We start from the raw sequence: 27,615 nt of genomic DNA, 5'->3' as shown, positions 1-27,615 counted from the left end.
GCTACATACACGTTCAAAATGGCCGACAATCATCATCCTTCGCCGGTTCTAATTCCACCACCGTCGCAAGTTCAAAATGAAGCGCATGTCAAAAGTATGGACCAGTACAGGGAAATGTACAAGAAATCGGTGGAGGATCCGGTGGGGTTTTGGGGAGACATAGCGAAAGCTTTTCACTGGGAGTCTGGCCCAACCGGCAAATTTCTCGAATACAACTTCGATGTGAGAAATGGCCCCATATTTATTAAGTGGATGCAGGGAGCTAAAACAAACGTTTGCTATAACGCAGTTGACAGACATGTAAAAAGTGGAAATGGAAGCAAGATTGCGTTCTATTGGTATGGATGGTATTCTTTTACAAAAGTCACCAGAAGCCATTATTTACAATCTATGTATCTGAAAATTAATGTTGATAATTAGCAATATAAAAAAATTGAGGGTTTTTAAAAGAGCTTTCATTAGTGGTAGATTTCGACGAGAAAGCGGCATAGAAGGGTCTCAAAAGCAGTATATTTTACTGACCGCTGGTAGAGTTAACATGTATGACACAAATACAAGTATATTGTATCACCTTACTGTATTTACAAATAAAAGTGCCACAATTTAAAAAAATTGGGTCAGGTAATTGGAACCACAACCATGGCCTAAACCATAACAAATTTAATTTGCAAGGTAAAATTGTTAAAATGGGTTGTGACATCTGTACTATCATGGACCTATAAATGGTTTAGGTCTGTGGTACTACGGTAAAAATGTGATCACTTTAGGAAGCTGGGGACTGTGCTTAAACCTCAAGTGATCCGATGTTCCAATGACCCAAGTCTCCATTTTAGACTGTTATGAAATGTCTAACAATGTATTTTCAAAGTTTGAAGTCTTCAGTTTCTTTCGTCATTGATTATGTATTGCATTGTGGAAATCACTCATATGTTCAAAAACTGTCGTATATTGATAAGGTTTTGTGCATGATTTGTGTATTTGGGACCGGCAATCTTGCTCGATTCCACGACTTATTAAGGTTTTGACTCAGTGTCAGTATATTTTATATGAAAATAGAAGGAATAATGGTCGGGACTAAGCTTGAACCTTGAGTGATCGCCAGTTTTTGAAATACCTGTTTTAATGTGTAAAGCGTGCAACTATTCTGACCTTGCCTTGTTGTTATTTTCCAGGGAAGGAAATGACCCTGGTGACTGTGGAAAGGTAACATTCAGCGAACTTCAGGACAAGGTCTGCAGATTTGCAAATGTCCTCAAATCCTTGGGTAAGTGTCAACATCATAGCCAGTTTAAATTGATGTAGTGATGTCATTTGAACTTGAATTGTCACTGTCTTGCAAATAAAGGAAAAATCAGGGCCTGTATAATAGCCTATTGTAGAAAAACATAAAAATATTTAATGTTAAGGTTATTATATTTCTTGAAAAAAAATTGTGCTGTGAAATTGTGTTTTGAACATCTCAAGTTTCCTCATTTTTAATTTAATTTCAAAATAACCCTTATGCATAAAACTTCCTATCAGTATTTAATACCATTATGAAAAGGAAATTTTTGAATTAAAAGTGATGCTCTTATCTAAAATCAAAACATACACATTTATAACAAACATAAATTTTGAGTGATAAACCTTAAACTATCTCCTAGATAATGCATTTATGGGAAAATATTAATTACCGGTACTGATAACAAGATTGTAACCATATATTTGATAGCTGAAAACCCACAATATAACATGACTGGTGGGTGCTAAAAGACTTTCAGTTATAAACTTTCGTCTCAAAAGGTAGAAATACCATGTTTTCTACACCTGTATTTCAAATTAAATACGGTATCCTTCATTAGAACCATTGTTTTCAATATTTGTTCACCTTTTTCGGTAAATTTAAACAATTGCATTAATTGTGGTAGATTTTTTTTTTGAGTAAGAGTGCATCGTTAAGGAAAAGGTACCATTATGACTTAGGATGCTTCTGTATTACAGACCCTGGAAACTTGATCTTCATATCACTTATTTCAATTTAGACAAGACCAGTTCAGATCATTTAAAAAGCCTATAGCTACTTGGTTTAAAAAGCCTACACAATTTCTAACAAATATATGTCTAATATGGCTAGTTGAAGAGAAAAATTTTCCTATTGCAGGGGATTAACAATATCTGTCATGTGTTCCCGTTTCGAATAGAAAAATCTGACCCTAGGTCACCTGCTTTGCCAGGTAACGAGGCTCTATCCGAAACGGAAACAGATGACTGATATTTTTCTAGCACACATTAAATTACATTTTTTTGTGAAAAAATACATAGAAAAGTGCATTTTTTGTACATTCACCAAAAAAGCGCGTGCGATGATGGGTACTGGCGCCATGACGCGCAGTAATTTCTATTCACTGCATACATCAAGAAGTTCCTTCAGTTTCATGTCTTTTAAGGTTATTTCGTTTTGTTATGAAGGTATTTCTTTGTAAAGTTAATGTTATGGAAATCATTAATGGAAATCTCGATATTATGGTTACATAAAGTGAAATGAAAGTTTTACGTCACAGCGTGTGACTCATCTTGCATGGGGGGATGCCAGATCAAGTTGTCCAGCACGGCTATATATATTTACACAGTTTGTGATTCTCTTCAATTTTATCTGATGCAAACATTTTGTCTTCTTCTACACATTTCTATATATAATTATATATACAGTGTGTGTATACCATGTGATAAATTACATAATAAATGCTACGTCGAACAGCAAACATTTTGCCTTGAATGATTACTTAAAGCAAAGATTACTTTTCTTTTTCTTCAACATTTTAATTGAAACAAAGCCGCTTAAAATGAGTCCGGCTTTATTTAATCACCAAAGTCAAATAAATTGATTAATTTCTGTAAAGGTCTATTTTAAGCCTTCTGTAAGTGACCCTTAATTTCCGTCAAGGTCTATTTAAAGCCTTCTATAAGTGACCCACCATCCGTGTATAGTACACAACTTTTCTGTTTTGATCATTATCTTAATTGCCTTGTGCTGCTTATCAGATCTCCGATCTGAGTGTCCAGTTGAAGAGGTTTTATTAATTATAGAAATAGACAATACATCTTGTCTTTTAGCTGTTGTTGTTTTTAATGATGAGAATATTATTATTACAATGCCTTTGAATAAAAATTACGAGTTATTTTACATATAATAGGCCATTAATATGATTTAAATGCTTTACAATTTGGATAAAACAATGGTTAATGAATACATTAGCTATGCTTATTGTTTATATGTATTAGCGAGACAATGAGATCATCTACTTGAAAAGTGTCAACCCTAAATGATCCTGAGCCAATAAAGAAACACACAGGAAATGGCCTTATTGTTAACAGGAGATGCACAGCAGGGGATTATCATGCAAAACATTCCTTAAACTAGGCCTTTAAACAAATCTTTTACCAAAATAACATTTTGACAGTGCTTTATCAGGCGGCAGCTTTGTGAAAAGGTTTTTAAAGTGTTTTAAGAAATTAAACCCTCAATCAAACTCTAATGTAAAAGACCAAAGGCCGAGCTAAGTAAAGGGCATCGTCTGTGCCATGTTTCATTTAATATGGTGAATAAATAGTAACTTTAAATTTGTTTAAATTCTTCATTTTCTCAAATTTTTGTCTTCTGAGGTAGCATTAGTGATGTAGCATGTGAGTTTGGCTAGTGTCACCAAGTCGGACAAGTGGGTTTTCTCCCAATACCCTGGTTTCCCCCACAACACAAGACCACACTCTCGCGCATCATCGTGCCAACGAGAGTGACTTAGTATAAGTTATCATAACTTTCTTCACAATGGTTATAAAATATATAATGTTTCAAGATGCACTCTTACTCAAAAATAAGATTTACCACAATTAATACAATTGTTTTGATTTACCAAAAAGGATGAATAAATGTCGAAAACAATGGTTCTTATGAAGGATACCAATTCAATTTAAAAGAAAGGTGCAGAGAACATGGTAATTCTATCTAATAAGACTATAGTAAATCACAGTAAATCTTTTGGCATTCACCAATCATTTAATATTTTTGCGTTTTCAGCTATAAAATACAAGGTTACAATCTTGTTATCACAGCAATTTTCGTTTTCCATAAATGCATTATTTAGTTAGCTGTTAAAGGTTTATCACTCAAAATTTATGTTTGTTATACATGTGTTTGTATTTATTTTGAATAAGAGTGTCACTTTAAGCTTCGTATCCCATTTTAGGAGTACAGAAGGGTGACCGTGTGGCCATATACATGCCAATGATCATCGACATCACTGTGGCACTTCTCGCCTGTGCACGAATAGGAGCCGTCCACTCCATTGTGGTGAGTGCTTTTAGGGAGGAATTTTTAACATGGTGAATATTTTAAAAACTTTGAGAGGGATGACATCAAGCACCCTCTACTTTTCATGAATATTTTAATATTTGTATATGCATTGATTAATTATGCCATTTGTACATGTTTGTGAATAATCACATTGTTAGTCTTTTTCGAATTCAACTGTATCATAATCATTGAAAGAAGGAAATGTTTGACTTGTGCAAATATTTAACCTATTAAAGGCCCCCGACCTTCTTTTACAATCTGCATTTTTATCAATGTGCTGAAAACCCTGTATACATTAATTTAAAGCTGCACTCTCACAGTTTGACTGTTTTGACAATTTTTGTTTTAAATTTGTCTTGGAATAAGCCAATTTTGCATAAATGTCTGGAATACGCCCGGTGATATAAGAAGGCTGACTTAAGGTTACCGGGTACATTGTGTCGCAGTTTTTCATATATATGTCAAAAATTTACATATTATGGCTAAAAGCGTTATTAACGGTTGAAAAAAAATGAAGTTTTAAAAAAAATTAGATTGCAGATTTTTATATTTTAGTTTAAAATTTGATGTTTTATGCGCTTTTCTTAAATCGTTAGTAACAGTTTGCAGATATTTACGCCAAAAATTTGTTTTTTCCAAGATAAAAAATAAAAAAGAGGTAAATCTGTGAGAGTGCAGCTTTAAGAATCATGATCAGGTAAATGTATTTAATTTCTAGGAGGTGGAAGGAAATATTATGTAGACATGAAGAATCCTCATTTCAATCTTAGCATTTTGAGATTTATCCAGTTTTGTACACATGAACATATGATTTCAGTTCGCAGGATTCTCGGTGGACTCTTTGACAGAACGTCTTATAGAGCCGAAAATCCGTTTCATCCTAACTTCAGGTTCTCTTCAGAAAAGGCCATGTTAAACAGATCTAGTTCAGTCTCTTCTACCCCTGCACACAGTTACCATCCAGGGCCGGTATTCACAAAACATTTTTAATTCATTGCCTAACTCAAGTCGTTTTCGTAATCTAAGTATCTCACTTGTCATTTGATAACTTAATACTATCTGAGATAAAAAAAAAAAATATGGATGTAATTAAATAAACATTAATTTATTTTAAAATCATATCTTTCTTTTAATTTGATTATGAACATTTTAATTTGATCATGAAGATTTAAACATCGACTTAAGTTAAGGAATGACTCAAGGTGTTTTATGAATATCAGCCAAGGGTCCTAATCCCAGAAAATAAGTTCCTTGCGAGAACTGCTGAATCTAGAGTTTCCATTGAATTGTAAAACAAACTTACAGGCAGTCATTAACTGATGTGACCCAACAATCTGTGTTCAGTTATAAGAAGATCTGATCAGATGTCCCTTCAGAGCATAATACATGTACAAGCATTTGCCACATTTCAATTTTAGTGTTACTAAACTACTTTACTTTACTTCGCCCATTAAACCTTATCATTATACTGTTGTCTTATAAGGAAAATGTAAAAGCGCTTGAATTTTAATGTACATTATTCATTTCTTTTACTTTGATTTTGATAAAAACAATAATTAAACAGCAGACTTGTAAGGTTAAAATTTGTTTAAACAGTATTTATTACAAAATTACATTATAATGATATACACAGTTATAGCATACTCAATATTAAATGGTTGACGGAGGTTATGGATACATTGTTAAAAATACACATATTTCTTCTGGAATTTGAACCCACATACATCGTTAAAAATACACATATTTCTTCTAGTATTTGAACCCACCTGCTCCATTTTATTCATGAATGCTAGGGCTCGATTCTCAATTATGAAAAGCATTCGGTCACTTGTGTAAATGTGATATTGCAGTGTTAGTTACAACATGTGGTGCATAAACTTAATTCTCAAAGTGAATATAAATAAAACTCTTACTAGCTAAATCACAGTCAGTGATGCATACACTGTACATGTAGATCATTTCTAAACTATCTCGCATCCTTGGCCCTCAAGGTTTTTCTTCTACCTAATATGGGGCCGAAATCGGGCTCCTTTCTCAATTCAAAAAACAAACAAAATAATCATAAATTTTAAAGTAGTACCAAAATTCACAAATTTGACAAATATAGTTTGTTTTGTTCATGGACATTTTGATAATAAAATCTAAATCTGGATCTTTCACAATTTAGTCTCGCTGTTTTCACAAGTCAAAAAGCCTGGCCCAATTCACAAAAATGTGAGAAAAACAATAATCCTTATAGCAGTGGTCGAAATTAACACGAGCCCACAATCCCTGCACTGGTAAAATGTCTTAAAGAATTGCTCAAATATAGAATTGATAATTTGATGCCAAGCAATGTATAAGAATTCGGGCTTGTTCATCCAAAAGTCTAATTTTGACTTTTGTACTAATTAAGACGGTAGAAAGTAAAGTAAGGAAGAAATCCTTTCATTATTAGTTTAAGAAAACACCTAAACTATAATCAGTACAAAATGTGGCATTTACTTGAAATGTATTCCTGTTGCACAGCCCATGACCGTTATGTGTTTCACTGTTGTAATGTTATCCAAGTTGCTTTATTACATGTATGCATTTTCCTTGTTGTACAATAGAAACCTGTTGGCTCGTTATCCCAGGGACCAGCCAAAATACTTTGAGCCTCGTGAATATAGAGCCGAGCGGGATTGCTTAAAAAGTGTAAAACAAAATCGGTCCTTTACATCCAGTTCAAGCCAATGAGGAAATCGAGCCAAGCGAAATCGAGCCAACGGGTTTTGACAATATGTTAAAAATGTTTATTTCATTGCATTGTAGTTTGGTGGTTTTTCGTCTGAATCGCTAGCTGACAGAATAATAGATGCTAAATGTTCAGTTGTAATCACATCAGGTATTTCATTTAATAGTTTGATTTTGATCTCGGGTTATCGTGATAGTCTTGGTGTTTTTAGTGGTGGCGTCAGTGTCATCGTCGTCCGAGTTCAAACACTTGAACCAGCCATTCACGTTATTAAAATGATACTTGGTGCTCATGTGGCCATAGACAATATATAAGGCACATGTTGGACATTAGGCCCATAATTCATGCTTTAAAGCTGCACTCTCACAGATTGACTGTTTTGACAACTGTTTTATTTATTGTCTTGGAACGAGCCAATCTTTGCGCGTGATTTAAGGCTGGTGACAAAATATTAGATCATGGTTTTTAATATTTATGTGCAAACTTCAACTCAAAAGTTTTGTGGCTAAAGGGGTTTTAACGGTTTTAGAAAAATGTGTTTTTCAGCATAAAACTTCAATTTTCGAACGTAAAGATGAAAACTGTCCAAATTGTCTATCTGTGATAGTGCAGCTTTGATAATTGTTGAGTTAATCCCCATATTGAACAGGAAAAAAAAACAGATGAGCGTTGGTGTTTGCTCTGATGTGCTCTTGTTTATTTTTGATTTTGTGTAATGATGGATGTTAGATAGTAAAAGCATGTCATAGGTAATTTACAGAATGTTTTAGGGGCTTTTCATAAATAACTACATGTCCTTAAACTAGGGTCTTAGGCATTTAAAAATGGACAGGTTGCTGCAGAAAAGGACAGGGTGCTGCAGAAAAGGGATAGGGTGCGTAAGGACATTGAATCAGGCAGTGAATAATTATGCATAATTAAAGTATTATGAATATCATGGATATTTTTTAGAAATTGTTCCTATTAAATTGAAATTATATTAAGTTTCAACTACTATATGTGTAAAGTTTGTTTGAATTCATAATCAAATTTCAAGTTGTACTCAAAACAAAATAAATATTATCTTAAGCATTTAATTCTTTGAAGGCAGGAGGGAACACATTCTGGTCTCCATGAGGGCAGGAGGGTGCTTCCAAAAAAGAAAAGGGAGCAGCACTCTCCCACAACCCTCTAGCTAAAACGCTATGTAAACATTGTTCAACCTTTCCATTCCTGCCTGTCCCAGGTCACAACTCTCTGCTTCCTATAACTGCAACCCCCTCAATTATCCTTCCCTCACCCGAACCAACAGTTAAGGATTTAATTATTGGAAAATGTGAGCATTTGAATAACCTTTGCTAGGAAATGGTAGCATTTGGATGATTGAAAAATGTGGGAAAATGAATAAACGTTGTTAGAAAATGTTAGCATTTGGATGATAGGAAAATGTGGGAAAATGAATGATTATTGCTAGGGTAAATGTTAGCATTTGGATGATTGGAAAGTTTTGGAAAATGAATGATCATCGCTAGGGGAAATGTTAGCATTTGGATGATTGGAAAATGTGGGATAATGAATGATTATTGCTAGGGTAAATGTTAGCATTTGGATGATTGGAATGTTTTGGAAAATGAATGATCATTGCTAGGGGAAATGTTACCATTTGGATGATTGGGAAATGTGGGGAAATGAATGATCATTGCCCGAGGAAATGTTAGCATTTGGATGATTGGAAAATGTGGGGAAATGAATGATCATTGCTAGGGGAAATGTTAGCATTAATAGATGATTGAAAATGTGGGAAATGAATTGATAATTGCTAGAGAAAATGCTAGCATTAAGATGATTGTAAATGTGGGAAAATGAATTGATCATTGCTATGGGAAATGCTAGCATTTGGATGATAGGAAAATGTGGGAAAATGAATGTTCATTGCTAGGGGAAATGTTAGCATTTCGGTGATTGGAAAATGTGGGGAAATGAATGATTATTGCTAGGGGAAATGTTAGCATTTGGGTGATTGGAAAATGTGGGAAAATGTATGATCATCACTAGGGGAATTGTTAGCATTTGAATGATTGGAAAATGTGGGAAAATGAATGATCACACTGGAAAATGACCATCATTGGAAAATGTTAGCATGTGAAAGAATATCTTCTTAAAATTTAAAGATGTGAATACCATAGCTTTTATGTAGAAATTTTACATATTAATTTCTATTAACTATTTAGAAATTCCAACATGAGAATGACTATTGATATTGGAAAATGTTAGCACAGAAGTGTTGAATTTCGAACTTTATTAAATGCAGCCTGTTTAGATTTAATCCATATTAAAACTAGAACATATTTACATCATAACATGTATGTCTAAATTATGGCACAAAGCATTGCAACTATACACATATTGTTCATGCGTATATGATATGAGATCTATAATCAGATGGTGTGTGGAGAGGGTCCAAGCTGCTCAACCTGAAGGCCATCGTGGACAGTGCTGTTGACAAATGCAAAGAGCAGTGAGTAGCAAAGATGGTTGCTTAAAGTGACACTATTTAGAATAAATACATACTCATGTATAACAAAGATAACTTTTGAGTGATAAACCTGTAACTGCTTACAAGATAATGCATTTATGGAGAGAAAATAATACTGATAACAAGATTTTAACTATGTATTTAATAGGCACAAACATTTAATGACTGGTAGGTCCAAAAAGATTTACTATCATCTCATAGGTAGAAATACGTGTATACCATTTGATAAATTACGTAATAAATGCTACGTCACCAGGGAATATTTTGCTTCAAATGAAGACTTTTAAACAAAGATAACATTACCATAGAAAAAGAAAAGTTATCTTTATTTTAAGTCATAATTCGAAGCAAAATGTTGCCTTCAACATAGCATTTATGACGTAATTTATTATGTGGTATACACACACTGTTTATATAAGAGGTCTTTACAAATTTCAACCACATCATATATGTTTGTTACCCAGGGGCCATGTGGTGGACCATGTGGTTGTGTGTCGGCACCTGTTGCCTGAGGAGGAATATGTGGTTAATGACCGTGACGTGGAGGAGCGCCCTGGCCAACGCCCCTCTCCCCAGCTCAAGATTGAGTGGCATGCCCCACGGGACAAATGGTGGCATGAGCTGGTGGCAGCGGCATCCCCAGACTGTCCACCTGTGTGGCTCGATGCTGAAGACCCCTTGTTCATGCTCTACACAAGGTATATCGTTGACATTTAGACATTAAAGTGTTGATTCATCTTGCCCTGTGTTTTAGACACAAGATGAGGGGTTTAAAAGCTGCACTCTCATAGAATTATCTTTTTTTGTCCATAATTAATTTTTTGTGTAAATGTGAAAACCAGTGATATAAGAATGCTGAAAAAAGATCAGATCTCAGTTTATCATATTCACTTTAGAAAATTTATGTTTAATGGCTAAAAGTGTTACTAATGCTATAAGAAAAAAAACAAAGATTTCTGCAATTTACTTAACAATTGAGATCTGTCCTATTGTGTGTTATCTGATATGACTGAATCAAAGGCATTGATGCCAATATCAGTTTATTCTGAGACAAATATAAAAAGTGTCAAAACTGACAATCATTGAGAGTGCAGCTTTAAAAAGTCTCTACAAAATTGAAGTTCTTTATTTACAACAATAAGTCCAAAACAAATATGAATGTCACTCCTGGTTGTGCTGCTTACTTACATAACAAATAGTCTTGCCCCGATTTCTCGAAACTTCTTAAGCTTAACAGGCTTAAGTTGCTTATTTCAATTAGCCAAAATACATACTTATAGTGATTTTTTATAAATGAAAAATGTTTTATTGTGATAATTGTAACGATAATTCCTATCTTAAGTATTAAAACATTTAAAGGAGTATATAAAACGCAAAATCTTGAAAGGCAAAAATAGTGGGTTTAGCTTAATCCTGTTATAAGAGACTTAAGAAGTTTCGAGAAATAGGGGCCAGGTCTTTATCAACTTTTTACTTAAAGCTCTAAGTATGAAAAACTGTAATCGGATCCTTTGTCAGCAGTCATATATCACTGGTTCTCAGTCATTTACGCAAAAATTGGCTCATTCTAAGACAAAAATAAAAAAGTTGTAGAAACGGTCGTGCAGCTTTAACACATGACTTACAATATTCTAGCTTAGTTTCATGATTTAGGTTTATTCATATTTTTATAATTTTTGTGTCGCCATATTTTGTTTTCACAGTATACTTGTTGAATTTGAAAGGTACAGTTCTTTCTATTCCACAAAGTAATCAACTCATAAATACATAATATTTACAGTTAATAATAACAATTTCAACGACGTCATTTCCAAAATGATGTCACAGGCACATACAAATTGGCATGTTTTTTCAAAAAAGTGTAATTAAATGACTTTTAATTCCAATTTCAGGCATATAATAAAAAGAAAAATTGTTTGTTTCTGTGTAAGATAGCAGTAGAACACCAAAAGTGAATATTTCACTCGTGGCTACGCCACTCAAGAAATTAATTTTGGTGTTCATGAGGTGAAATATATTACAATCTTACATTGAAACTAACAATTATCCTCCATTAGGTTACTTACCAAGTTGAATGTTTTCCATACATTTCAGTGGTTCCACAGGCAAGCCGAAGGGTGTGTTACACACACAGGCAGGCTACATGCTGTATTCTGCCACAACGTTCAAGTACGACTTTGATTTCCAACCCGACGATGTGTACTGGTGCACAGCCGATGTTGGCTGGATTACGGGACACACTTACGTCACCTACGGACCACTGCTCAACGGTGCTACTGGCGTCATTGTAGGGATATAGTTTCATATTTTTACATTCAATTACTAATTGAATATTTTGATAACACTAGTTTTACAAAGTTTTTACCCTTTTTAAAATATTGTGTTAGCTATGTTATTTTGTCGCCTTTAGCAGATTATTACCCAAAAACTGTAGTAAGATACTCATATTAAATACACATGTATACATGTTGCCTGAGACAATATGCACAAGTATAGATAGACACTGACTGTAATAGTTGTCAAGTTGTGCCCCTTTTTCAAAACAAAAACAAAATGGATAAACTTAAACCATGCCCATTACTCAAAAATTATTCAAATTGAATTAGGTAAATGTTAGCAGAGTTAATATGACCATGTATGGCAAGCCCCATAATTCTTACTTTAGTCATTCTCGAGTTAAGGCCCTTTCTCAAGAATTACAGATGAATGTAAGTGTTTGATCCACAGCACTCTTGTTAATTTATTTTATATCCTGTCTTTTAGAATGTCACCAAAAGGCACTTTCCATTTAATCAATATTTAAACTCTGGAAATGATAAATTTTCTGTTGACTTTGTCCCTTATATACCAATATTGCAGCAAAACTAATCAGCGTTGATCATTTCAAATTTAGTGAGTTGTCTGCAGTATTGCCTCTACATAATATTTTAGCCTATTTTTATCAGAATCCTGTGTTTTAGGCAGCTCAAGGTTGATGATATAGACAAAAGTTTTATATTTAAAAGATTTATAGATCTTTCCTGTATTGTGCAAGTTTTCAGTAATATTATTAAGAACTATTTTCAATATATAATACTAGCAATTAGCCAAGAAAATATCTTCCCCAAAAGATGTTATTTGCCATTCATAAGATTGTCCCTGTTACAGCACAAGTTTATTGTTATTTTTATTTGAACAGCAAATACTGTTAGCATCTTTTGTAATATATTTATGACACAAGTACCTTGTCTTATGATATTCAATGTCTACAGTTTGAGGGGGTGCCTACATACCCAGATGCCGGCCGATTCTGGGCAATCATAGAGAAATACCGCGTCAGCAAGTTCTACACTGCTCCAACTGCCATCCGTACACTGATGGGCTTTGGCGATGACTTTGTCACCAAGTAGGTGAACTCAGTCCCATAAGTTATAGCCAAGTAGGTGATCTCTGTCCCGTTCTATGTCACCGAGTAGGTGATCTCTGTCCCGTTCTATGTCACCGAGTAGGTGATCTCTGTCCCGTTCTATGTCACCGAGTAGGTGATCTCTGTCCCGTTCTATGTCACCGAGTAGGTGTTCTATGTCACCGAGTAGGTGATCTCTGTTCCGTTCTATGTCACCATGTAGTTGAACTCTGTCCTGTTATATTCTTTGTTTGCATGTTTTGGCAATTTCATTATTGTTTTGCATGCTTGAGAGTTTAAAGTCAAGTGTATGCAGATCTCTTTTTATCCAAAATATGAAAAAATGAAACCCAAATGAATAGAATGCCAAACAATTTAATCCTAATCCTAATCCTAAAAAAATTAAACAGGTAGTTGTCTGCACTTCATTACCTCCAGTACTAAATATCCACCAATAAATCATGTTGACAATTGTTAATTAATTTCTTTTTTAAAGTTGAACACCCAATTCTGGTTTCTGTCTTGTTACTTTATGCCCAAAAGATTTTGGAGTCCTGTTGGGCCACCTGTCTTGGAGGTTCTGGAGTCCCTCTGTATAATTTGGTTTCCTCTGAATGCTGGGACGTTGTAAGTGTCGAACACTGGGTAAAATGACTGAGAAAAGATCCTATCATATTCTTCATTCCATTGTTTTATCCAGGTATGATCGCAGCTCCCTGAAAGTGATCGCCACCGTAGGAGAGCCCATTAACCCGGAGGCCTGGCTCTGGTATTACAATGTTGTGGGCAACAAACAGGCCGCTGTCGTGGACACATTCTGGCAAACTGAAACAGTAAGGATATTCCCTGGCATGGTTAATTACCGGTATGGAAATATAAATGATATTTAAGAATCCCAGCTTTCCTTTAATTTGGTATTTATGTCATAGGCCACATCTTATGTATGATCATTTCATATAATCATCTTTTCGAATAAGTAGTTCTGTATTTTATAATATATATTTCCAAAGTAATATTAGTATTTGTTAGTTAAAATGATTGTTTATTTTATTTTAATTTAATTTGGAACTCTTTGGACATGATATATAACTGTAATTCTTGGTCTACTATATGTTACTTTATGCACTTTGATAACTCATGTACCCATTTATGTTTTTCAGGGTGGTCATGTGATCACACCATTCCCTGGAGCTACACCAACAAAACCAGGATCAGCTGTAAGCTTTATTTGGGAAAATCTTCCCAGTTCCTTCGTCTAGATTGTAAAGTTAACTGTGTAGCCTGGCAGACATATAGAGATCATGTTAGTCCTTGTGGTCGTCTGCAGCATAACACTTTCATAATTACCCGCTCACTCACATATTGTCCAGTAATTTTCAAACAATGGGCTGATTGTTCAGTGGCACAACAAATGATTGAGGTTGATCAATTGCCAGGTTGCTCTTTTAACTCCAGAGAGTTACAGCCCTTGATTTGTCATAATTGATCGAATTCTCTTTGTCTGCCTTTTAACTTAAGCACTTTTTTTCCAATTTTTACCAAGCTTGGCAGAATGTTGAGTTATTTCAATCGGTAGTCATATTGCATTATTAACTGTGGAGTTGAGTTTTTACCTTTTTCACACTCTAACTTCAGCATTTCATATCCATTCTTTACCAAACTTGGCTACTAGGTGTATGTGCATAGTATCTGGAGTTTGATTAACTTTCATTTGTCAAAAATTTACTAAATTCACTTTGACTGCTCATTTACTAGAGCATTTGATATCCAATCTTGACAACATTTAGTTACAATGTTTAAGGGCATAATATCTTAATTTCAAATTAATTTGAAACAGAGCATACAATTTACTCTGTAGTTATTGCCTGTACAGTAAATTGTAAATTTATGTGAGGAATAGATACAGTCATTGATTTATAGTGTAACTATTTGTAGCCTATGTGTTTAAAATAAAAATATCTGTATTGGCCATGGTCCATAAAGTATTAATACCCAATTTGGTATGACAATGATGGGCTCTCTGGACAGATGAACTATCTCAATCATGGAATTCCAGTGTTATAATAAAAAAATAATATACAATGTTTCTCAGCCTCAGAAATAACTCCATTTAAGATTAATTCGGTTTTAATTTGTTTCCAGTCTTGTATGTGAAATGCAAGCTGAGTTTGCCTTAAACTTGTAGACCAATGTGTGTGTGATTTAGTGTTGTTTTTTTGCAGACATTCCCATTTTTCGGCGTTGTGCCTATAATACTGAACGAGGATGGCAAAGAAGTGGGTGTGGATGTGGAGGGATATATTGTAAGTAAAAAATGAACTAATACACCAACAAATGCTCCTGTTGTCTGGTTAGCATACTTACTTCTCACCAAGGCGACCTAGGTTTGATTCCCAGCCTGGCCACATTTGAGTTTGGTTTGTGGTCGAGACAAGTGGGGTTTTTCTGGATACTCCAGTTTCCCCCATAATACAAGACCACACCCTGGCGTAACATCATGCCAACAAGACTGATTACTATAATGTTGTAATAACTTGTTTCACAATTGTTGTAAAATAAATAAGTTTAAACTGAACTAATGCTCCTGTGGTGTGGGGGAGTGTGTTGGGTTGTTTTACTACCGCTAGTACTTATCTTATTATAGTATTTGACTTAAAAACTTTTGGGGACATTCAAAAGATTTCCTTTAGAAGCAAATTCTTTATAAACTGAATATGAATATTTGGAATTCTGTAATAACACTACAGTGTATATGGTATTGATTTGAACTGCCAATCATTTGTTTAAAACAAAAAGCATATTTGTTTTCAGTAACTACACAATGTGTTGTTTTCGTGCAGGTGTTCAGCCAGCCGTGGCCCGGAGTGATGCGGACAGTGTACGGGGACCACCAGAGATTTGAGACAACTTACTTCAAGAAGTTCCCCGGATACTACACCACAGGAGATGGTTTGTATTGTGCAAAAGCTGCTTTCTGTTATCTTATCTATACCATATTTTTATGCCCCCGAAGGTGGGCATATTAAAATCGCACCGTCCGTCCGTCCGTCCGTCCGTCCGTCCGGCTCTGTAACTTTCCCTTGTATGGACAGATTTTAAAATAACTTGCCACATGTGTTCCACATACCAAGACGACGTGTGGCGTGCAAGACTCGTGTCCCTACCTCAAAGGTCAAGGTCACACTTAGTGTTTATTCACAATGGAGTGCTGCATATAAGGACATAGAGTATAGGTTGTCGTGTCCGGGCTGTAACTTTCTCTTGTATGGACAGATTTTAAAATAACTTGCCACATGTGTACCACATACCAAGACGACGTGTCGCGTGCAAGACCCGTGTCTCTACCTCAAAGGTCAAACTTAGTGTTTATTCACAATGGAGTGCTGCATATAAGGACATAGAGTATAGGTTGTCGTGTCCGGGCTGTAACTTTCACTTGTATGGACAGATTTTAAAATAACTTGCCACATGTGTTCCACATACCAAGACGACGTGTCGCGTGCAAGACCCGTGTCCCTACCTCAAAGGTCAAGGTCACACTTAGTGTTTATTCACAATGGAGAGCTGCATATAAGGACATAGAGTATAGGTTGTCGTGTCCGGGCTGTAACTATCCCTTGTATGGACAGATTTTAAAATAACTTGCCAAATGTGTTCCACATACCAAGACGACGTGTCGCGTGCAAAACCCGTGTCCCTACCTCAAAGGTCAAGGTCACACTTAGTGTTTATTCACAATGGAGTGCTGCATATAAGGACATAGAGTATAGGTTGTGGTGTCCGGGCTGTAACTTTCCCTTGTATGGACAGATTTTAAAATAACTTGCCACATGTGTTCCACATACCAAGACGACGTGTGGCGTGCAAGACTCGTGTCCCTACCTCAAAGGTCAAGGTCACACTTAGTGTTTATTCACAATGGAGTGCTGCATATAAGGACATAGAGTATAGGTTGTCGTGTCCGGGCTGTAACTTTCTCTGGTATGGACAGATTTTAAAATAACTTGCCACATGTGTACCACATACCAAGACGACGTGTCGCGTGCAAGACCCGTGTCCCTGCCCCAAAGGTCAAGGTCACACTTAGTGTTTATTCACAATGGAGTGCTGCATATAAGGACATAGAGTATAGGTTGTCGTGTCCGGGCTGTAACTTTCACTTGTATGGACAGATTTTAAAATAACTTGCCACATGTGTTCCACATACCAAGACGACGTGTCGCGTGCAAGACCCGTGTCGCTACCTCAAAGGTCAAGGTCACACTTAGTGTTTATTCACAATGGAGAGCTGCATATAAGGACATAGAGTATAGGTTGTCGTGTCCGGGCTGTAACTATCCCTTGTATGGACAGATTTTAAAATAACTTGCCAAATGTGTTCCACATACCAAGACGACGTGTCGCGTGCAAAACCCGTGTCCCTACCTCAAAGGTCAAGGTCACACTTAGTGTTTATTCACAATGGAGTGCTGCATATAAGGACATAGAGTATAGGTTGTGGTGTCCGGGCTGTAACTTTCCCTTGTATGGACAGATTTTAAAATAACTTGCCACATGTGTTCCACATACCAAGACGACGTGTCGTGTGCAAGACCCGTGTCCCTACCTTAAAGGTCAAGGTCACTCTTAGTGTTTATTCACAATGGAGAGCTGCATATAAGGACTTAGAGTATAGGTTGTCGTGTCCGGGCTGTAACTTTCTCTGGTATGGACAGATTTTAAAATAACTTGCTACATGTGTTCCACATACCAAGACGACGTGTCGCGTGCAAGACCCGTGTCCCTGCCCCAAAGGTCAAGGTCACACATAGTGTTTATTCACAATGGAGTGCTGCATATAAGGACATAGAGTATACCGTAAATGACTGGGTATTAGACGCACTTTTTTCCCTCAGATTTTGATGCAAAAAAATGCCTGCGTATAATACCCAGTAACAATTTTTTGAACTTTTTTTCTGAGGTCAATTTCAAGCCGAGAGTTTGTTTAGATTTATGTAGAAAGGGATGTTACTCGCGTCATATTGATCGAGTATATACGGGTTAAAACGGTAGTTGAAGATTGGGATACGGTATATCGTAAGACATTTATAATTTCAACAAAAATAAAAAAAAATAATAATTATTTCCCAAAATAATTTATTTTGCGTACCTAATTTTCGGGCACCCAAAGGACATCAATCATAACTTTCATAGTTACCAAGTTTCACAGACGAAGATTATTGATTTTTATCTTTACAATGCCTGGCTAGATTACCTAACCGTATACACCACTGAGACAATTTAATTAGTTACTACCCATCCTTTAAACGATTTATTGCCTGTTGAAAAGGAAGTGTGATATATTTATTTGAGGATTAAACAAACAACAAGGGCAATCAAGGGATTAAGAAAACATCGACATGGCATGTTTGTAAAACGATCTGCCAATAAGCTTTTAAACTTGTACCACACTTATAGACTATATGAAGCAATAATCGTACAGTTATACATTAATCCTGCATAGCAATGTCCATGCTCTCCACGAGATCCTCGTGGGTATAACTGTAAGTTATGTGACGTCACACAGTGTGACTCTTTGATCTGAAGCCGATAGAATGTGTTTATTCAGTTCAGTGCATGTATAAAATGGTGTTTTAATTACCTTCATGAAGGATTTACACTTATAGGCGTAATAAATAAGTTTATGACCATTGATTACTACGGATAAATTAATAAGTGGTAAAAAGCAAACATGAAGAAAAAAGGCAGGTTAAACAAACATGTAAATAAAATGTAAAAATGATAATTTTCTATGTATTCGGAGAGCGAAAAAAATAATTAATTTATGGTGTCCGAACTCTTTCTTGTGAATTACGGTATTCAATATTATTTTGAATAATAAATTGAATTAAACAATAATCAAACTTACATATAAAAAAACAAAGTTGGGCACTGTCAAAATATTTTTTGCATAACATAACTTTTCATTCTCGACAGTATGGTTGTATGGTTTTAAAGATAACCATCGCCATTTTCACGAAAAAAATAATTTTGTCACTGTCAACAAACATGGTGGCTGAAAATGCCGGACGATTTTGACGTTTTTTCTATGCGTCTTTTAACCAAAAACATAGATTAAAAGTTTTTTTTCTCGGATTTTTCACAGATTTTTTTCCCTGCGTCTAATACCCCCTATCGTCTTATCCCCAGTCATTTACGGTAGGTTGTCGTGTCAGGGCTGTTACTTTCCCTTGTATGGACAGATTTTAAAATCACTTGCTACATGTGTTCCACATAAGAAGATGACGTGTCGTGTGCAAGACCCATGTCCCTACCTCTAAGGTGAAAGATACACTAAGTGTTTATTCACAAGGGAATTCTGAATATAAGGACATAACAGTGTAGGTTGTCAAGTATGGGTGGTATTTTTTTATGTTCAGAGGCAATTTAAAATAACTTGCCATATGTATTTGACACGTAAAGGCAAGATCAACTTTTCATGTACTGACCTTGTTCGTAGGTCAATGTCACATTCGGGGCATTCGTCACATACTGTGACAGCTCTTGTTTTAAATATTTTCACTGTAATGCACACTAAAGCTAGTTCACACTCTCACAGATTGACTGTTATGACAAGGTTTGAATTTTTGTCTTGGAACGAGCCAATTTTGTGTAAATGTCCGGAAACCAGTGATATAAGACTGATGACATAAGATCAGATCGCAGTTTTCATTTCTACATTTGAAAAATTAATATTTTATTGCTGAAAGTGTTACTAACGCTTGAAGAAAAAATAAGTTTTTTGGCATAAAAAAACACCCAAGTATTTTAGTATGAAAAAACCTGCAAAAATTGACTGATTCTAAGACATAAAGTTTTATAATTTTATACCCATCATAAACCCACACGCAATACATATCGCAAAAAAATGAAACACAATTAGAATGCAGTACCAATTATCCTATTGTATTGCACTTACTCCATAGTAGTTATGGTTTGTTTAAAACTTGCAAACAACACTTATGAAAGCGGAGAACAGTCCACATTTATTTGAAAATTGATTTGTGTTTTGTATTTGTACATCAATGCTATTCAGATTATCAGCCTGTCTTTTCTCCCTTCACAGGTGGCTACAAAGACAAAGATGGCTACATCTGGGTGACGGGTCGAATTGACGACATGGTGAATGTATCGGGGCACCTGCTGTCCACTGCGGAGATAGAATCGGCCCTTGTAGAACACCCGACAGTAACGGAGGCGGCAGTAGTATCACACCCACACAGCATCAAGGGGGAGTGTACCTACTGCTTTGTCACCATGAAAAATGTGAGTAGATTTTGATTACAGTTTGGGTTTTTTCCACTTAAAAGATGACAAAATTGGGTCCCAATTTTAACCTTAAAGTAGCAATAAGAAATTCAAAGAGAATCAAGTCAAAACCAGTAATATTTAACACATGGTACTCGACTGACTGATTTATTGTCTGTTGATGCAGGAAGTATGGTGTGAAGTAAACAACAACACAGGCGAATAAAAATAATCTCTTCACCACACATGCTCTGACGTCACACAGTGTACCGTTTGATCTGCAGTTTCTCACAAAGAGTGGTGTCTGTTAAATTAGTTTTGACAATTATATTAACGCAGAAAATTGGATACAAGTTTGTTTCACTTCCTTACCAAAGTTTCCAATGTCTGGAGTTGTTATATTTCTAATGAAAGGAATACGGCATGGACGGGTAGAAATTTTGGACCACTGTACCCAATCGTCAAATTCCCATTCATCAAATTCCCGTATATACATTTCACTCTGCTGTATAAACACATCAGATCTTGATTTCTCAAAACTTCTTAAGCCTAACAGACTTAAGTAGCTTATTTTGTTTAGCAAAATTTCTTACTTTAACCTGATTTTGATAAATAAAGTTTTTGTGATTATCTGACTTAATATAGAAAATATTATAAGATAACTCAATTACCAATAAAAAATATTCTAAAATAGTAAATATTTCACAAATTAGAGAAAAACAAAAAAAGTGAGCAAAGATTAATTGTGTCCTAACAGACTCAATTAGTTTTCGAGAAATTGGCCCCTGAGCTGCTAAATTCATGGTTTTATCCCCATTTTAAGCCCGGCGAAAATAACCATGTCGTCTGAAACAAAAACAAGTACAGACTTTATCGTTTGTCAAATGGAAAGTGAGCTATGAGAAAGTGAGATGAAAAACCCCTTTCATTAAGTGTAATGATTTAAAAGCACACAAGATGATTCAAGATGGTATTGCTTTTTTTGGTCAGGTACTGGGTAACTAAAATTGTACTCGTGTCACTGCCAAAATGTCCCCAGGACAAGGGTACCCGTCCATGCTCTAGATGAATGTGGGTATATATTTGCCATTCACACGAATATGTTTTAGATGAAGATACTTATTATTTGATTTTTAATTTATTCTAGGGATCTACTTATTCACCAGAATTGGCAGTAGAGCTTATAAAGCAAGGTCAGTATATTTATTTAACATTAACTCTTTATACGTTTGAATTTAAATGTGTTTCTTATGTTAATTCATAGTGCTGATTAATAAACAATTTCAAATGACTTTAATTACAATATAGTTTTCATCCAAGTCTCCACACTAATAAAGTTTTCAATATATCTATGCTTATTAAAATGGGCTGGACAATAGATGATACAGTTGAAAGTGAAAAAGAAAGTTGTCATATACTTACATAAAATTGACATTGTCGCTTACGACACATGTATTTTTTGCATTTTTATGCCCCCGAAGGTGGGCATATTAAAATCGCACCGTCCGTCCGTCCGTCCGCCCGGCTCTGTAACTTTCCTTTGTATGGACATATTTTAAAATAACTTGCCACATGTGTTCCACATACCAAGACGACGTGTCGCGTGCAAGACCCGTGTCCCTACCTCAAAGGTCAAGGTCACACTTAGTGTTTATTCACTATGGAGTGCTGCATATAAGGACATAGAGTATAGGTTGTCGTGTCCGGGGTGTAACTTTCTCTTGTATCGACAGATTTTAAAATAACTTGCCACATGTGTTCCACATACGAAGACGACGTGTCGCGTGCAAGACCCGTGTCCCTACCTTAAAGGTCAAGGTCACACTTAGTGTTTATTCACAATGGAGTGCTGCATATAAGGACATAGAGTATAGGTTGTCGTGTCCGGGCTGTAACTTTCCCTTGTATGGACAGATTTTAAAAAAACTTGCCAAATGTGTTCCACATACCAAGACGACGTGTCGCGTGCAAAACCCGTGTCCCTACCTCAAAGGTCAAGGTCACACTTAGTGTTTATTCACAATGGAGTGCTGCATATAAGGACATAGAGTATAGGTTGTCGTGTCCGAGCTGTAACTTTCTCTTGTATGGAAAGATTTTAAAATAACTTGCCACATGTGTTCCACATACCAAGACGACGTGTGGCGTGCAAGACCCGTGTCCCTACCTCAAAGGTCAAGGTCACACTTAGTGGTTATTCACAATGGAGTGCTGCATATAAGGACATAGAGTATAGGTTTTCGTGTCCGGGCTGTAACTTTCTCTTGTATGGACAGATTTTAAAATAACTTGCCACATGTGTTCCACATACCAAGACGACGTGTCGCGTGCAAGACCCGTGTCCCTGCCTCAAAGGTCAAGGTCACACATAGTGTTTATTCACAATGGAGTGCTGCATATAAGGACATAGAGTATAGGTTGTCGTGTCCGGGCTGTAACTTTCCCTTGTATGGACAGATTTTAAAATAACTTGCCACATGTGTTCCACATACCAAGTCGACGTGTGGTGTGCAAGACCCGTGTCCCTGCCTCAAAGGTCAAGGTCACACTTAGTGTTTATTCACAATGGAGTGCTGCATATAAGGACATAGAGTATAGGTTGTCGTGTCAGTGCTGTTACTTTCCCTTGTATGGACAGATTTTAAAATCACTTGCTACATGTGTTCCACATACGAAGACGACGTGTCGTGTGCAAGACCCATGTCCCTACCTCTAAGGTGAAAGATACACTAAGTGTTTATTCACAAGGGAATTCTGAATATAAGGACATAACAGTGTAGGTTGTCAAGTATGGGTGGTATTTTTTTATGTTCAGAGGCAATTTAAAATAACTTGCCATATGTATTTGACACGTAAAGGCAAGATCAACTTTTCATGTACTGACCTTGTTAGTAGGTCAATGTCACATTCGGGGGCATTCATCACATACTGTGACAGCTCTTGTTCCAATTCCAAATTTACTATGGTTGTCTTCCACGTATATCTCAGTAAGTTTAAAAATAGAGCCTGTTAATTTATCTGTTCTCATAAACAGATATGATATAAACTGGGAAACTGTTATGCGCTATTGTAAACAGGGAAGCACAAGTGAGGCAGCAATATGATTTTTGCGTTAATTATTTTCACCATGTAAAGTGATGTATCATCATCATACTAGTTCAGATTGGCAATTCTAGGCTTGTTTGAGGAAATACTGTATTTGCCGAATTTTGGACTATCTGGTGTCTTAGCCCCTTTAATTGATAGGTGTAAGAAAGGAATATCAATGTTATTTTTTGCTATCACATACACTGGATGGTGGCTTTATTTATTCACTTATGTATCTGTATAGTCCGTGAGAAGATTGGACCATTTGCCCAGCCCGACTTCATTCAAGAAGCCCCCGGGCTGCCAAAGACCCGCTCTGGTAAGATCATGAGGCGTGTGCTCCGCAAGATTGCCATCGGTGACAGGAATATAGGCGACGTGACAACCATGGCAGACGAAAGTGTGGTTGACATATTATTTAAACTGCGACCTGACACAGCTTAGGTTTTTCGCTGAAAGTGTGGACCAACTTGTTTCATTGCATAATATGAATCAATATAAATGTAGATGGCTTTTCTGTTATTAATGCTAAAAATATTCAAATCATGTCATGTTTCATTAGCTGTGCTGACACATTTAAACTTGAAAATCATGTAAAATTGAAATGACATGTGAAGAGCTAAATATAATAAACAGAATTGACTTTTTTGTTACCCTTGTGCAAGTTCTCAACAACTTTATTCAGAAATAAAACTGGATTATAAGTATCACCTATGGCTGCTGGCGTAAGATAAAGTCATCCCATCCTGAATGTTGGGTGTTTTTCAGAATCTTAAATGAGCGGCCATGTTAAATGCTTTTTCTCCCACCTCAGTTAAACAAAATAAGGTCAAAATGTATTTCTTTGCTGGAACTCTTTTTGCATAGTGAAAATAATTTGCGTATAGATATGTGATAAATTGTGGTTGTCATAGATATACGTGCAGTGATTCAAACTATGTTAATGGTCAAATTGTTATTTAAATAGTTCTGAGGAGAGTGAAGCATTATTTCTTGAATGCAGCATAAAAACTTTTTTTGGTGCTATTTAAAGTGAAAAATGATTTATTTGGATTTTAAATATTGCCACAAGACAAGTTTCCATGGTGTTACTGGTGACAAGTCTTAAACAAGGGAGGTAATTGTGTGATGGCAATAAAAAAGTAGTTCTATCTGGTTACTTTTTTATCCTAGCCCATGGACAAGATAAGGATTTCCAGCATGGCCAAATAATTGGATCTACTTATCTGGGTTGAGAGAAATTGAGTTCTTGCACTAAGGTGTGGATTTATTATTTGCTTCAGTTAAACATGTACAAAGTACCATTTTGTACCTCAAGAAAATATGCAATGTTTACTGTAGGGAAATAGTATTATGTGTTTGTTGTAGTTCTGTGTAATGTGATGTAACCAACATATTGTACTCTGCACATACATACAGCTTGACATTCAGAAAATTATTGCAATTATATGTACACATATATTTTTCGCACATTTTTGTATTTATTAATGTTATTCAGTGGTCAAAATTAGCACAATCCCTCAAGCCCTGCACAGGTACAATGCTGTCTGGGCTTGCTCAAATTCTGCAGGGTTTATCAAAAATTAGATGCCAAACAATGATATAAGCATTCGGGCTTGTCCATACAAAAGTCTAATTTTGGTGACTGAATAATTTATTGCACATTATTATACACAAGGGATATTTAATTTAATAATGACATTTCATTTATACTCTACTTAACGCTTGATTGAATGGATTTTGATGGCTGTAATTTATTGTTATATTTATTTATATTCTAAACGATATTGAAAGTGACCTTCAAAGTCAAAATGGATTCCTTATATGAGTGTTGTCAGCTATAACTTAGAACAGCGTTTAAGATATTCACATCAAACTTTGTACAAAATTGTCAATGACAAGGCCCATAACTCTGGCTTTAACAAGCTATTTAGACAGTCGGATTCCCTTAGTCAGTTCTAAGTTTGCTGTTAGTTGCCAGAGGAAGTGGAGCGCCTCCACAAGGGTTGAAGCCCGCAAGCAGAGGAACGTGGGTGGATGGTTCAGGCTCCACCCTGAGGTCTCGACCAACCTGTCCTGGTACCCCAGGTTTTGCTACTTAATTAACTTTAAAAATGGCTGATTTTTAATTTAAGCGTCAGAAAGGTCTTAACTGCTCAAAGTATATATAAGATTCTGAATATTTTCATTGACATTCAATTTTATTTCATTTCCGTTTGATCACAATGAAGTCATTATAACGCCAGCGTGATTACACTATTCTGTTATCATTCTGTATAATGCTCTATACAGCACCGTGCAATCTTTATAGCTTAGAACAATAAAGCTACTCTATACGTTTTTTGTATGACATTATAAAAATACCAAATAGTAATTTTGTTTCAATTTTAAATTTGTTGTTTTTCACTATTGTATTTGTATGTGGATATCTGTTCTTGGGCTGTTGTTTAAAATACAAGTTATAAGCTTAGGTTGTTTATGATAATTAAGCCAAAATGTTTATTTTTTGTCTAAATGGGATGTTAATTTTGCTGGGGTTAAGTTCTATGGACAATATTCAGAAATATTTTTGGTTTGACACAATTGTGCTGTGTACTTTGGGGGACCGTTAGTAACGGTTTAAGGCATAAAACATTAACTTTTAAACAGAATTATGCAAATCTGCGCTCTGATCTTTTGTCAGCAACCTTTAATCATTGGTTTGCAGATATTTACGCAAAATTTCTCTTTCAAAGACAAAAAATGAAAAAGTTGTAAAAAGGGTAAATCTGTGAGAGTGCAGCTTTAATAATCGGTCATTTGCATAAACACGAGATTAGTTAGAGCACCACAAGTTTTCTGGAATAGATTATTTTGAATTATATACATATCTTTTTTTGTCTTTTACTTGATTGCTTTTTGTATTTCTGTATAATTAAAAATGACAATTCAAATTTTTAAGTAATCCTATTTATTTTCTACTATATTTACAATTAAAAATCCTTTTGTAAGATACATTATAAATCAATTTTAGGATATATTTAGTGAATTGTTGTGTAGTAAGAATAAGTAGTTTGTTGTATGAATGAATAAAGAGATCTACTAGTGAAACTTAGTTTGCTTTTTTACTCCAATGTTCATGATTGGGGGTTACTACTTTGTTCATATGTTGGGGTTTACATATGTTAATATCTGGGTTAACTCCCATGTTAATGCATGAGGATTTTCCCATGTTCATGTCTGGGGTTACTCCCATGCTTTTGTCTGTGGTCACTACAATGTTCCTGGCTGTGGTCACTCCTGTGCTTCTGGTTGTGGTCACTTCCATGCGCCTGGCTGTGGTCACTCCCATGCTTCTGACTGTGGTCACTCCCATGCTCCTGGCTGTGGTTACTCCCATGCTTCTGGCTGTGGTCACTCCCATGCTCCTGGCTGTGGTCACTCCCATATTCCTGGCTGTGGTCACTCCCATGTTCCTGGCTGTGGTCATTCCCATGCTCCTGGCTGTGGTCACTCCCATGTTCCTGGCCGGGGTTACTCCTATGTTCCTGTCCGGGGTTAATCCAATGTTCCTGGCTTGGGTCACTCCCATGTTCAAGGCTGTGGTTACTCCCATGTTTATGGCTTTGGTCACTCCCAGGTTCCAGGCTGTGGTCACTTCATGTTCCTGGCTTGGGTCACTCCCATGTGCCTGTCTGTGGTCACTTCCATGTTCCTGGCTGTGGTCTAACCGTGCACAGGCCACTCGTGTACGTACGCTCGTGAACTTCACTTACCATGCACTGGCCACTCGTGTACGTACACTCGTGAACTTCACTAACCGTGCACTGGCCACTCGTGTCCATACACTCGTGAACTTCATTACCGTGCACTAACCACTCGTGTCCATACACTCGTGAACTTCATTTACCGTGCACTGGCCACTCGTGAACTTCACTTACCGTGCACTGGCCACTCGTGTCCGTACACTCGTGAACTTCACTTGTCGTGCACTGGCCACTCGTGTACGTACACTCGTAAACTTCACTTGCCGTGCACTGGCCACTCGTGTACGTACACTCGTGAACTACACTTGCCGTGCACTGGCCACTCGTGTACGTACACTCGTGAACTTCACTTGCCGTGCACTGACCACTCGTGTACGTACACTCGTGAACTTCACTTGCCGTGCACTGACCACTCGTGTACGTACACTCGTGAACTTCACTTACCGTGCACTGACCACTCGTGTACGTACACTCGTGAACTTCACTTACCGTGCACTGACCACTCGTGTACGTACACTCGTGAACTTCACTTACCGTGTACATACACTC

At 36.1% G+C, this 27,615-nt stretch overlaps 1 protein-coding gene across 1 annotated transcript; it reads left to right on the top strand.

Annotated features, from left to right (window-relative positions):
• LOC128214044 (acetyl-coenzyme A synthetase, cytoplasmic-like) lies at nt 1–26,404 on the top strand. Its single transcript, XM_052920277.1, has 15 exons — nt 1–338; nt 1,173–1,264; nt 4,224–4,327; nt 7,124–7,196; nt 9,468–9,543; nt 10,026–10,259; nt 11,656–11,848; nt 12,813–12,946; nt 13,647–13,779; nt 14,107–14,163; nt 15,169–15,249; nt 15,787–15,895; nt 20,052–20,251; nt 21,381–21,426; nt 23,565–26,404. The coding sequence occupies exons 1-15, from the start codon at nt 19–21 to the stop codon at nt 23,762–23,764; spliced, it is 2,052 nt and encodes a 683-aa protein (XP_052776237.1). The 5' UTR covers nt 1–18; the 3' UTR covers nt 23,765–26,404.
• Nucleotides 26,405–27,615: the final 1,211 nt, after the last annotated feature.

The sequence above is a fragment of the Mya arenaria genome, chromosome 13 (assembly GCF_026914265.1).
Source record: "Mya arenaria isolate MELC-2E11 chromosome 13, ASM2691426v1".
Taxonomy (NCBI): domain Eukaryota; kingdom Metazoa; phylum Mollusca; class Bivalvia; order Myida; family Myidae; genus Mya; species Mya arenaria.
This window is presented reverse-complemented; position numbering and strand designations above follow the sequence as displayed.